We start from the raw sequence: 13865 nt of genomic DNA on the forward strand, positions 1-13865 counted from the left end.
TGGTATCAAGGAAGGGTCCTGAAATGATGGGTGACCAATGTTGGTTTTTGTATAGAGAAACTGATCAAATGTACAAGTGAAAACGTTTGTCAGTATGTATTAAAAATTAAAGGTAAGACAATTCCAGTGATTTAAACTTTTAAAAACTGTTATTTTAAAGACATTTCCAGTGGTTTATACTTTTAGAAACTGTTATTTTAAAATTATATTGATATATTTCAATTTATCTGGGTTTGAATAAAAAAAAATTAATTGATTAAACATATTTCAAATGAATATATATAAATAATAATTTTTTGTAAAAGTTGATTTCATAGTGATTGTGCATTTATTGGTAAATAAATTTTATGCTAAATCATATGCATGTAAAAAACATGATGTATTACACAAATTCTGATGACAGTTTTTATCTCAGCACCCCAATATTATTTAAAATAAAATCATCATGTACGATTTGAGATTCACAGAAAAAAATTTCTTTTGTTGACTAGTGTTTCTATGTTTAGTACCTTTTACATTTCTTAGTTTCATTCTTTTATCTGTGGTTGATGCGTTTCGGAACTCTCCATTGTCAAAACTTACTGTACTCTTGATTAGTGTTATTACATAACTACTGTAATTTGCATTTTGTCCACAAGATTTTTTGGCGCAAGAAACCATTCTATTTACAAGAGAGAAAAGAATAGAGTTAATGATATATTCTCTGCTTGCTTTTGTATTTTGGCATTATGCAAATTTTTTAAGAAGTCATTGACTTATCCCAAGTATATTATATATTAATCTGAGTGTTACCTTTTGTAAATAGTCATTCACTATAGTTGGGTTGTATTATGACAAAAAAAAAATTTTAGTATTAATGTTCTGAGTGCTAATAACTTATTAAGAAAAAGTATGGAGTGTTGTAATGTTTACAATTAAAAAGTGTCTTGACAAGTTTGATTTTGTTTGAGATTAGAAATTAAAACCTCAAAATGGCATTGAACTTTAATTTTTTAATTTGCTTGGTTTGATTGAATTAGATGATATAACCTTTCTGGAATACATAAATTTTTATGAGGATATAGTTGTTAAACAGAAAGTGGGTTTATTATTAACTGTTAGAAAAACACATTGGAAGTTAAATAATGTGAAGTCTTGCTATATATGTGTTGTTGGCCATGTTTGGTGGTTTAGATGCTAAGTTAAAAACCTTTTGACCTTGTTAATATATTGAATAATTTATTGAAAATAAAAAGTTTTGTTCAAAAGAAAATAGCTTTCTTAGGAAAAAAATAATTAGAGACTAATGTAAAATAAGAGTAAATATGAAAACCCAGATCATAGGATTAAATTAATATAAGTAAACCTTCATTTTAAAATTTAATATTCTTTTATGTAGAATTTTTGTAGCATCTAAAATGAAGGAATTTATTTAGCATATTTTATTTCAGCATGGAAAATTGCAGCCAAGAGAGTGATTTAATGCCCAGTGGTGCTTTGGAATTCATTGAGGAAGAATTACAAAAATAGTAAGTGATGCCCTCTTTTTGTGTTGTATTTCCTTTGTTGATGTGAAATAAGTTAATTGGAGATTTAAATCAAAATTAAACATTTTTATTCCACTTATTGATTTTTCTTTTTAACATGTGAGGTTTTATGATCAATATTAATATTTCTGTCACTTTTCTAAACCGTCAATAAATTCCATGAAAAATTTAATAAAAATTAATATGTATACATAATGGTGTAATGTAGTAGTGATAAATAGCTTATACAAGTGAAAATATATCTGTCTGTTTTGATGACTGATAAATCTTACTATAAGGACAGGATCATAAAACCTTAGCAGTGTTGGACAAACTATATAGCTTGAAAGGAGATTATGTTGAGAGATAAAAAAGATTTCCCAAAAAATGTTTTCTTTATTTGTTGATTGACCTAAACCATCTCTTGTACCAGTTAAGAAAAAAAAAAAGTATAATATAATGGGTTTTCTTTCTTTAGGTTAATGAAATATTGTTTATTATCAGTTATAAGATTCAGGTGTATGATTATGATGATATGTTTCAACTTACTGTTGTGACATTCGTTTGATGTAAAGTAATACATTGAAAAAGAAACAGATTAACAAATAAATGAGTCCTAATGAACTGTTTATGAAGGGCAAAGACGAATGTGCAACTTTGCTGAGGAAAGAAGAAATTTCACTGTAACATAAAATTAGGACTATTACTATTGTAACAATAAAATATAACTAACATGTTTTGAGTTTTTAAAATAATATTTTTTATCATTTTAAAATGTACTAATTGAAACTGTGTGATATATCTTTTGTTCAGTAAAATTTAAAGTAAATCTAATTCAAATTTATGAAAATTTGAATCTAAAAAATCAGCACCAGAAAGTGATGAAATTCTATATGTTCATGCATAATTAGAATAAAAGATTTTATGAATTTTTATTTAGATGTTTGAAGTAACGAAAGTATTTCTTTCACATCTGATTAGTATTTGGGCTGACATCAAAAATTTGCATTATGAGAAACTTTTCTTTATTAAGTAATTATTTTTTACATAACAAAAAATTCACACAAAACTATTTAATTTTTAGAAGTATCATGGTTAATAGAATAATTTTTTGTACTTTTGTTATTAAAAATTTGTTAATTTTGAAACAATTTGTTTCAGCTCAATACCTCAAGATTTTCGTTTATTTGAAGAACCGGTAAGCTTAAATAAATTAAAATTAAATATATTTCTCTTCATTATTTTTTTTTTGTATATATGTTATTTATTAAATTTTTTCTTGTGTATATTTGTGAAATTAGTTTGATGACTTGCTTCTACTGTGTTATACTTTTTTGACTCATTTTATTTCTTTGGTAATAAAAAGATGTCTGCTTTTGCCTTTTATTTAGTTTACTTTTTAATGGTCAGACAGAAAGATTCTTTGCATTGTAATGCAAAAATAAAAGAAGTATTCTTTATATTTTAAATGAAGATTTTTTTAATCAAATACGTTTCATTTTGATCAAACACCTTTTACCATTTTTGAGGTAAAAATTGTAGTCTCATCACTAGAACTACGTATTTTCTGAATGAAAAATTTATAAGTGATTTTCACTGGCCTCCTTTGAAGCCAACATTATACTGTTAAGAGAGTTCTGTAGAGACCGAAACAAATAGTAGTCTGTACAAGATCAGGACTAGATGGTATATGCATTGAATCTTACCAGATAAGCTTCTTAATTTTCGACCTGTCACCAAAGATGTGTGGGGTTTAGTATTGTGGTGGAAGACAACAACTTCCTAACGATCAGTTCTGGTTGAATCATGTTTACCATAATCTTTCCCGTTGTTGACAGTAGAGGTTATAATTTGGTTGGGCGGCAGCAGCTCATAGTGAACAATTCCTTTCTAATTTCTCCCACATACAAACAACTGCAGCATGTGCACACACACACACACACACACAATCGCTTTTTTGGTATCACTGTGGGCTTTTCCCTGTTGGTGAAGCTTTTCTATACATTATTGTGATATGCGATCCATTTTTCATTTAAAAATAGTTTAATTTTACCTGTTTTAGAAACTGTTTGTAGATGGAAATTCAGTCCATTAAATTTTTCATTTTTAAATCTTATGGCACCCAAAAAAGATTGAGTTTTTTAAATATCTTCCAGCCTTCTTCAAACAGTTTAAAACTGTTTTGTGGTTGACGTTTATGTACAACAAACTAAAATTTGTTATTGATATGATGAATGCTATTGGCTGGTTTTGCTGAATTTTTTCCATGATTTCATTACTTTTTCAGCTATTGGCTGACCGTAGTGACATACATCATTGACATCAAAATTTCCAGATTGAAAACGCTTGAACCAACTTTGTGCCACATATACTGATACTGCATCATGTCCCATAATCATCAGACTTTTTTTCAGCTTCGAGTCATATTTGTCATTTTTTTTTAGTAAAATTAATACAATTTTTTGTATCTAATTTTTTCTTTATTTTCATTCATTTTTAAGAAGCAATAATCGTAAATAAATAATATAATCACAATCTTTCAGTGATATTCATCTTCCAAGAGCACGCAAGTGTTAAAAGATTTGAATTTTATTTCCAAAGTTATGAAATCCAAAGCCAACTGGGAGAATATGAAGGAACATTTTTAAACAACCTAATTCCTGAGTTGTTAGTTGCTAATATTGCCTGCTACTGTAGATAAGTATATAGTCGCATCTCGCTGTTTGTAGTTTTACCATTTGTGGTTTTTATTTTAAGTGGATGCAGAGTGAAGATTTTTCCAATTACAAGACTTTTTTCTATAGAAATTAGTTTTATTATTTTTGTGGTAAAAATAAATCAATACGAAATATAGAAAATTTACTAACAAATATAGAGAAATTATTTTTATTAAATAAAAGTAACACTCAAATTTAATGGAAGTAACTTCCATTACCCTTTGGAGATAATTATCAACATTTCCTTTAGTGTGGGTATCTGGTAGCATTGCGTTCTTAGTGATAGTGACCCTCCTCTACTGGTTAGATCAGCTCTTTAATATGTAATCAAATGATATATTCTTATAACAAAGATGAACTTGTTATATAACTATAGTAAAATACAAAATATGTAAGTAAACAAACAATACAAATTTGAATAATATACAAAAATAAGAGTAATATATAAAATACATAAGAAAACACTATTGATTTATTGGTCGATTGTAGATAAATTTTTATTAAAATAGCAGTTATAGATTGGGGAATTCTTTTGTGCTTATTCTATTGTGTCTTAGAAAGGAGAAACATCATCTTGGTGAAATATAAATCCTTTATCATTTCCAAAAACTTAGTCCTTTTTAATATTTAAATGTAGAAGATAAAAAATGTTGGAGCTAAATGTGAGTAAAGGTTTTAATAAATCATTCATCTAGATCAAGGTACAAATTTAAACCACCACTTCCCTTAATACTTGAGTTCCTTTTCTTTCATTTCCGCGTTCATTACTACTTCTGTCAAAAAAACATCTTAAGCACCTTATAGATAGATAGATAGATATACATGTTCATAAATGGCGCAAGCCTAAGGATTTTAAATAAGGGTGTTGTATGCTCAATTCTAAGCTTATTCTATATATACTTGTATAATGCTTTAAACTTGTATAATAAGTACCTCCCCAAAACACTAGTCCATATTCTAGTTTTGAACAAATAAATGCAAAATAGAGAGTTCTTAATAGATCACTGTCACAAAATTCTTAGGTAACTAAGCACGTTTAATTTTATGTAATTGTGATTTTTCCATCTTAAATTAGCATCAAGTAGAATACTGAGGTACTTTATTTCTTTTATCAATTCTAATATTGACAATCACAGTTTTAATTGTGACAGGCTGTAATGTGGTGTTTCGGGGAAGATGTAAAGGTATATGATTGCTTAGAATTAAAAAACTATAACTATTATTTTTGGAATCATTTTCATGAAATTATTGCTAAACTAGATTTTTGGTAGTTTAAAACCATTTTACATATTATTTCGCAATTCTTTGATTGTTCTTGCCCTGTAACTTAAAACATTGTCATCTGTAAATGCAGTTACATTGCCTTTAAATTTGCTATTGCATAGATTGTTTATATTAGTAGAAACACTGGGCCTGACAGAACAGATCCTTGTGGGATGCCATGTTGCAACTCAGCTTCTTCATTAATTTCCTCACCTGCGTTATAGTTTACATAGTAGGATTATACAGTATACCGTGTCTAGGCTTTCATTACTACAAATAGTCTAGTACAATATTCTACTTTGTTAATTCTATCATATATTTGCTCTGTAAAACTCAGTAATGCTTCCTCTATGTTCATATTTGCTCTGAGACCAAACTGATTTTTACTAAATTATCCTTTGTTGTTTAAGAAATGTACTAGGCGTGTTTTGCTAATTTTTCAATTATTTTAGAAAATGTAGCTAGTAAAACAATTGGTTGATAGTTACAAGGAATGTGTAACTCCCTTTTAAAAAAGTGGAACAACAATCACTTTCTTTAAATCAACAGGGAATTCTTAAGAAGATAGGCTAAAATTAACCAAATATGCAAGAGCATCTAAATACTTTCATATATGGATTATTAATTAGTACAGGTGTTACATTATCGTTACACTGATGCCTTGCAATTTTGCAGTATGAGTAAAATTGCTTTAATTTCAATTTTTGTTACTGGGTGTAAAAAAATTGTGTTCTGGATGTAATTATCTCTGAAAACATCATCATGCCTGTCAGTAGATTTTAATGCAGCTCTATTATTATTTATTTGATTTCTAGGGTTATTAGTTATGTTACAGAAATAAGTATTAAATATATTGGAGACATTTTTTTGACAAGTCACAAAAGTATTGTTCTCATCTTTCAGAAGGATTTTCTCGTTCCGTTTTGAGTTCTTCCCTAGAACATTTTGGGTTACACTTTGCATTATTAAATACAAACTTAAATCTAAAATGTCTATTAAAACAATATCTGACACCGTTATTGAAACATGAACACAGTAAGCAGATCTTATCACAGTATTTATTATTTGTTTACACAATAAAGTGTGAAATACATATATTGCTATCCCTGTGGATCTATACAAATTATTGTATTCTGCATGGACTGAATAACCTGGTAATGTACACAAACATAATTCATTTTCCTCGATCATATTCTAAAAATCCATAATATAAAAATCATTTTCCTCAGTAAAATTATAATATATGGTTGAAGAGCAAGGATTGTATTTTTAATACAAACTGACCTAAATTTTTCTGCATACTTCTAATGTTTTGTTGTATGACAACTGCATGCTTATCGAATCAATTACAAATAGCTTTATCATTAAATATATTTTATATTTTAACTTAATCAGAAAATTAAAAGTAAATCTAATTTTTCTTTTATATTTAAATTAAATAATATTTAAGCTATACGAAGAATTAATTTGTAAATAGTAACAAACAGTCTTTAGTACAAACTAATCTGTAAATTCACAATATCCATATTATGTCATTCTTGTTGATTCATTATGCTAAGTGCAGTGACTTGTTCCATGTTCGTAAAATGGATTACCTTGTCCCCTTTATAACTTGAGCAGCGTTTAGTATTTTGCATGTAGCAGGACTAAGCCTCTTATTAATGTATATTATGTCTGCTGAACCAATTGTCATTCCAATATCATTCATGTTGAGGTTCCTCTTTTGTTTCCTTTTTAGCAAGAGCCTTCTTTTGTTGTTCTTTATGTAAATTTTATAATGACCCCTGTATTTCTTCCCTCCTGATTGGAACCCAATGGTAACAAGTATCCACCTCTTTCACAATTGGGACATCCAGGGCATTGCCTGCCGTCTTTATATTTTTAACAGATTTTTGTTATTTGCTTTTGAATTTCCATTTATTTCTAGGCAGTTTTTACTAGAATATTGTTCCAATTCATCCAATTGGTGTTCCACACTTTTAACTTTTTTTAAACATTCATTTTCTTCAACAGTTTTAAATTTTTCTTGATACAGCTTTATCATTGGGACTTTTATTTCTATCAGTTTGACAATATATATAATTTTTTTGTGGCAAAAATTAATTGACTTTCCTAATTCATTTTTCAGTGATTATACTTGCACTTCAGTGATTATACAGTGCAAGAAATGAAGTCATTTCAGTGACTTCGTTTCTTGCACTGATTACTGTTTCCACTTGAAGGGTCTTTTGTCTCAAACATTGACATGATTCACATCTCCAAATAGTATCTTCAGTTAACAAATAATCTTTCATCTTGAGACAAATTAACACAGCTTCTATGAAAAAAGCTTTTACATTCAGTACATTGAATTTTTGCTTTTACTTGCGTAGCTATAGCTTTATAAAATGACTTGATTGTCACCTACTTTAATTAACACAATGCCTTATAATCAAACAATTTTAAATGCGAAAACTGTTTTAAAATATGTAAGCCCAAACAAGTGTAGTTATAATAGTCATTGAATATTAACTAAGATAAGCAACTGGCCGATCACGACATGTCTGTACACTTTGAGCTCTGACTTGTTATTCTTTAGAATTACTCCATATGACAAAAAAATAAATGAGGATTGACAAAAAATAAGCCTGCTGCTCAGAAGGGAAATCAAAAAGAAAATTGGACATTTCACCAAGAAATCAAAGAGAAAATTGGTGGTTGCCTCACTGTAAATGCTCTTATTGGACATGTGTAACCGATATCACAGAAAATGTGTTAAATTATTTTTTTATTTTCTTAATTATATTGGATATTTTATTTATGGTGCTTTGCTGGGGCTTTTTCAGGAGAATGTGATGTAAAATACTGATTTCCTTGGATGCATCCTGTATAATACAATAGCATAGTTTAGTAGGAATTCATTATTCTCAAAGTCAAAATTGTACTTTTTTTAATCCTTTTGTTTATTTAACAATAAAAATTATCTTTTAAGTATGTTAATATTTTGTAAAATTTTTGCTTTATATTACTTTTATGATTTCCAAATGGACTTCTACATTACTTATTGTAGCATGCTTATTTCATCAAATAATTTACATTTGATTGCAATAATTAATTTTAGTTATTGATTTCCAATTATCATAAAGCAATGTTTTTTTGTTATCATTTGATTCGCTTGACTAGTTTGATGGTATACTCGGATTTCTTTGATAAAAGATCATTTATTATTAATTTCTGTAATCTACATTTTATTGATGTATTAGATTGATGCAATTATGTAATAATTTCTATTAAAGCCATTAGTAATATTGCATTATTAGTTTGTGTCTGATATATTTTGTATATTTATCAGGGTTGTTGAGAAAATTTCTTGGCGTGATACAAAAAAATGACACAAGTATGAACAAATGAGTATGATATTTGTAAAGTATAATCCTGTAGAAGGTGTCCTGCCAAGTTTCAGATATGTTTCTTGTTTGTGGTGATAGAATAAAGTAAACAATTTATTTTTTAAAATGGTTAAAATTGAAGTTTGAGCTGTTATAAAGTTTATTTATATAATAGTTTCCACTTACCAACAATCCTTAATAACAACTGAGCATAGCAATTGAGACCTTCATACTGACATGACAGATAACGTTTACATTATTTTACCTTTTGACGATCAGTTGTTATATTTATAATTTTTGTTTTTAAAATTCAATGTAGTATGTTACTGATCTGTGAAGTAAATAATTATAATTATAACACATCATGTTCCTGAGAATGGATTACTAATCCGAAAGCACTCGGACATACTATTAAAGATTATTGGTAAGTGGAAACTATTTTATAAATAAATTATATATCAATACCAACAGGCCATGATTAATAAAACTGTTATAAAGTACTTTGTTTTTTAAGGTTTAACTTTGATGGATATACAAAAAGTATTAGATTCCACTAAAGATTCTGTTGCTGCAAAACTTCATCACCTGCACTTTCAAGCACTTCACATGTACACGATTCCCAGCAATTACTTTTTCTTCCCAAACCTGAAGAAATGGCTCACTGGACAGAGGTTCACATCATATTTTTTTTTAATGAATTCAAAGCTGAGAAAACACTTATTTTACAGAATTGGACAAATTGCATTACACTGATGGTTTTAAAAAAACTGGTTAGTCGTTAGTCTGAATGTACTGAATCTCTCATAGTTACTACACTGAAAAATAAACAAAATTTGTGAAGAATCTGTTTTCTTTGTCGGGCTTTTTTTCTGAACAGTCTTCGTATGTTCAGATTTACTTTTAATGTTTTTACTATTGTTTTTATTTTGTGCTCTCTTTTTACTAAGTTATATCCATTGTGGATTGTAATTTATTTGTGTTTATTAGAAATAACTGCTCTACGAGTCATATTATTGTATGTATTTATGTATCCAAGGATGGCTTGATGTTTTACAAACTATTATTGTTATTATAAAGTTCTTGCTTTGCACTTTGACGATGATGTCATTTCATTTTATAAAGGCATCAGATCTGCAATCATTGATGCCAGTACAATTATTGTAATATCCCTTTATGTGATATATAAGACTGCTTCACTGAGTTCAGTATTGAGAAACTCCCATAAAATTCTACATGTAAAGAGGAATGACAGACTTCTGAAATTGTATATAAATTTTACTTTTTAAATTTATTCTCTTCAGGCTGGTAATTAGTTTGGAAATCACTCTTGAAGGTGAAATCATCAGGTGGATGATTGAAACAGATTCAACCGTCCAGATAATTTGCATGTCTATTGTTAAATCTTTACATTTTTCTATTATAATTTTCAGAACATTGTGGTTGTTGGGTACTGCAGTGTTGATAAGAAAAACCCTATTGTTTTCTTTGTCTAGGAATGCAATGTCTTGTCTATTATTTATTATTGCTTTATCAATCAATATTGTATGGTCATAGCAGCTCTTACTCTTTGTACCATCAACCAAGGGAATGTATTTGTATTAACCTTGTCTGTTTTTGAAAATGTCATAATTTAAAGTAAGATTGCTGATGTATGATATTTCCTATTTGTGATGTAGCTAGGCAGTCTGAGCAAGTGGTGGGCATCCAGCTGTTTGGTTTTGGGTTTTGAATGACATCTACTGATATCTGTATTGTATTTTTTGTCACACATTTCCTGTAGTTGGTAATAAGTATGGCCTTATATTGAATTGGCATCATGAATACCACAATCTCTCCATAGAGATTTCTCAATATTAGCTGTTAGTTTGATATATTATTGTCATGTTCAACTGATGTCATACTATATATACCACGGAGTTTCTTTTTGGTTCATTTTGGTAGTTTACCATAGTATTTGTCTAAATAATTTCAAGAATCTTGAAAACCTTTAAAACCCAGGTTTGAAGGCGAAAGCTTTTGGTCTTCTATAATCACTGGTTTGTATAAGTAGAATGTTTCTTTTACTATAAAAAATTTTTCTTGATTGAATCTGCTTTTTAGTCATCAGTTCTTTGTTGATTAGGCCATGTCCCCTTTCTTGTCATGGAAGTGTAATTCTCTCTGTGGAGGTCTTAGGATGTTATCAATCTATTACATGTAAGTCTGGTTCTGAACTTCCCGTTTATTCCTTCAATTTCTGTATTTTTACGTAAAGTAATTACAAATGAGTATGCCAGAATGGGAATTGGAAGTGTGTTGATGGATTTGAATGTATTTGTGGCTGATAAGTGCATTTTAATAATAAATTGTGTAAATAGTTTTATTTTGTTACTTCATATTTAATTTGTTTGTAATTAATTGATCTCCTTAGCCTGTAGCATACGTATATGTCTTAAAATAATTATTGAGTTTACGTGATCTGCTTGAAATTGAAGATAGTGATTTTTATTTTATTATGGTTCTTTTTTCAAAATGGAGCACTTTACAATGCTCATTCAAAATCTGTACACCTTTGAGTATTTTTTGATTATATTCAGTAAGTATTTCAACTATTTTTCTCTTCATGGAGATAACTTAGAATCAACATAGATTGAATGCGGTAGCTTAAAGGTACTTTGTCTATCAGGTATGATTTTGAAAACGTAGTACTATTCAATAGATTTGAGAGCAGTTTAAGCTTGAGCAAAACCAAAATGGACTGAGAGCATTGCCTTGAAAAATACCTCCACTAATGTGGATTAATCTGTTATTATTTGCTCTGAGTTACAAGTAGATGAGGAACAGTTTGCCTTTTTGGCTTGATGAAGTACTGCTGAATTGATAGTAGTTGCGCCATACATCCCATATGATTTTAACAGTATGCTTTCTATTACTTTCCTAGTATATTTTGCCTGTGATTTGGTGCCATAGGATTATTGCTCTTTTTTTCTGTTAAAATCTGTTTTCTGAGGAAGATAATGTAGAAGTGAAGATAGTCAGGATAATGAAGTGAAAATAGTTTTGAGGCTAACTCAAAGAATTCTTTGCTGATGGAATACAAAAGCTTGTAGGAAAATAGGCTAAATGTGTTTAGAAAATAGCACATGGCTAACTGTGTGGGAAAATAATTTAAATATTGAAATTTGTTCATACTGAGTAGTAAATCCATAAATGTTTGGTTACTTATTGAATGATTCTTGTAGAAAACCTAGCAATAATTATGATAATGTGTGTGAGGTTGCCTGTCCCTCATTGTGGTGAGCAGCCTCAGATGGCAGATCCTGAGGTTTACAGGATCAGTGGAAAATTTACTAACTACTCCACACCAAAACAGGCAGTCAAAGTCAAATCCAGTTGTGACTGGTGGTGTAATGAATCAGGTGGAATACTGGTCATTGATTCCCCAGGTTAGGGACGACCATTATGTAGGATTGTCAGACACCTACTCACATGTGCTTATTATGTGAACTCATTTTAATAATGATGAAGCAAAGTGATACTAATTAAATAACTGGAGGTGGTATGTAAGCTCAGCCTGGTCCTTTCTCAGACCTGCCGTGTAGAGATTGCTGTAGAGGAAGATGTAACAGGTAGTACCACAAGACTGAAATTGATTTTATAACCCTGTTTTTGTTGCTTTGGCTTACCCACTGGGGACCACAAGGAGAGAAATATCTTGAAAAAGAGTAAGATGTACACCTGAAATGAAAAATTTCAAAATGAATTCTTGTTTTATGGAGGGTGGCTGAAATTTAAGACACGTTTGCTCATATTGTGTAAATGAAAAGAGGTAGTTGAATGGAAGAAATATGGAATAAAAGAACATCTTATTTCCTGCAAAAACTTGTATTTATTTACCCACCTAGTCACTATTTACGGTACTTACGTATTAATGCCACCGCAGCTACAGCTTTATTTAAAAACAAAGGATTTTGGTGGAAAATGGGCCGATATAGAGTTTAACATAAATAAATAAATATTTATTTTATAAATATAATTTAACCAAACTTAACCTACATCGCTAACCTTGACTAATTAACACCGTAATTTTTTGAGTATTTATTTAATAAATTCAGTTATTATTTAAATAATCAAATTGCAATAATTACTGAATTTATTAAATAAATAATCAAAAAATTACGGTGTTAATTAGTCGAGCGAAGCGAGCGTAGGTTAAGTTTGGTTAAATTATATTTATAAAATAAATAAATATAAATAACCATTTATACTCTGTTTTGAATCTGTTTCGGCCCATTTTCCACTGAAATGCGATTGACTACTTTATTTTTAAATAAAGCTGTAGCTGCGGTGGCGTTAATACGTAAATACTCTATTTACTGCCACACATTTCTCCTAGTGGTGAACCAGTTTTCTCATTCTCTCAATGATGATTGATGGTGGTATTTTCTTGATTCATGACTTCATTGTTTCTTTCAGTTCATCATTAGTGGTCAAATTAATACCCTTAATATCCCTTTTTAATTGCAGGAAGAACTTTGGCAGCTGCAAACAATAAGTAATACAATGTATTGTACATCCCAACCCTGCAGGGGGAAGACACCCACCTTGTGACATTACCGGTTGCCACACCACCTCTTCCGTTCTGAGCCATCTTAGTTCCGAGCCCTGAGGGGTAAACCCCTCAGGGTTTGGAACTAAAGGCAACCTTTAGACTCTGAGGTCTAAAGGCAACCTCCTTTACCGGAGTCATCAGTGATTCAACCGAGCCACGCCTCGGTTGGCATGCCATCAATGTAATTGCCTTGGCAGACGTTTGCAGTAAATACAAATCAAATTTTGCCTTCACATAGGCCTCAAACTGATATCTTCACATCCAACCTAACATGATTCCCTCAAACTAACTGACCGAAACTGTGGAAGCGCAACCCTGTGCCTACTCCAGATTTGACAGCACCGTTCGTGACTGTGAATGCTTCAGAAAACGAACGAGTTGAAAGTTAAATCAGTGCTACACTCAACCAATCAAAATTATG

At 29.7% G+C, this 13865-nt stretch overlaps 1 protein-coding gene across 2 annotated transcripts in view; it reads left to right on the top strand.

Annotated features, from left to right (window-relative positions):
* Window positions 1-13865, top strand: part of LOC142324770 (uncharacterized) — a 51533-nt gene that overhangs the window by 10932 nt on the left and 26736 nt on the right. For both annotated transcript variants that reach the window (XM_075365742.1, XM_075365743.1), the window contains exons 2-3: window positions 1431-1508; window positions 2667-2703. In XM_075365742.1, coding sequence (XP_075221857.1) covers window positions 1432-1508; window positions 2667-2703 — 114 coding nt within the window. In that variant the 5' untranslated portion in view covers window position 1431. The remainder of the gene's footprint in view (window positions 1-1430; window positions 1509-2666; window positions 2704-13865) is intronic.

This window comes from Lycorma delicatula, chromosome 5 (genome assembly GCF_047948215.1).
Source record: "Lycorma delicatula isolate Av1 chromosome 5, ASM4794821v1, whole genome shotgun sequence".
Classification (NCBI taxonomy): Eukaryota; Metazoa; Arthropoda; class Insecta; order Hemiptera; family Fulgoridae; genus Lycorma; species Lycorma delicatula.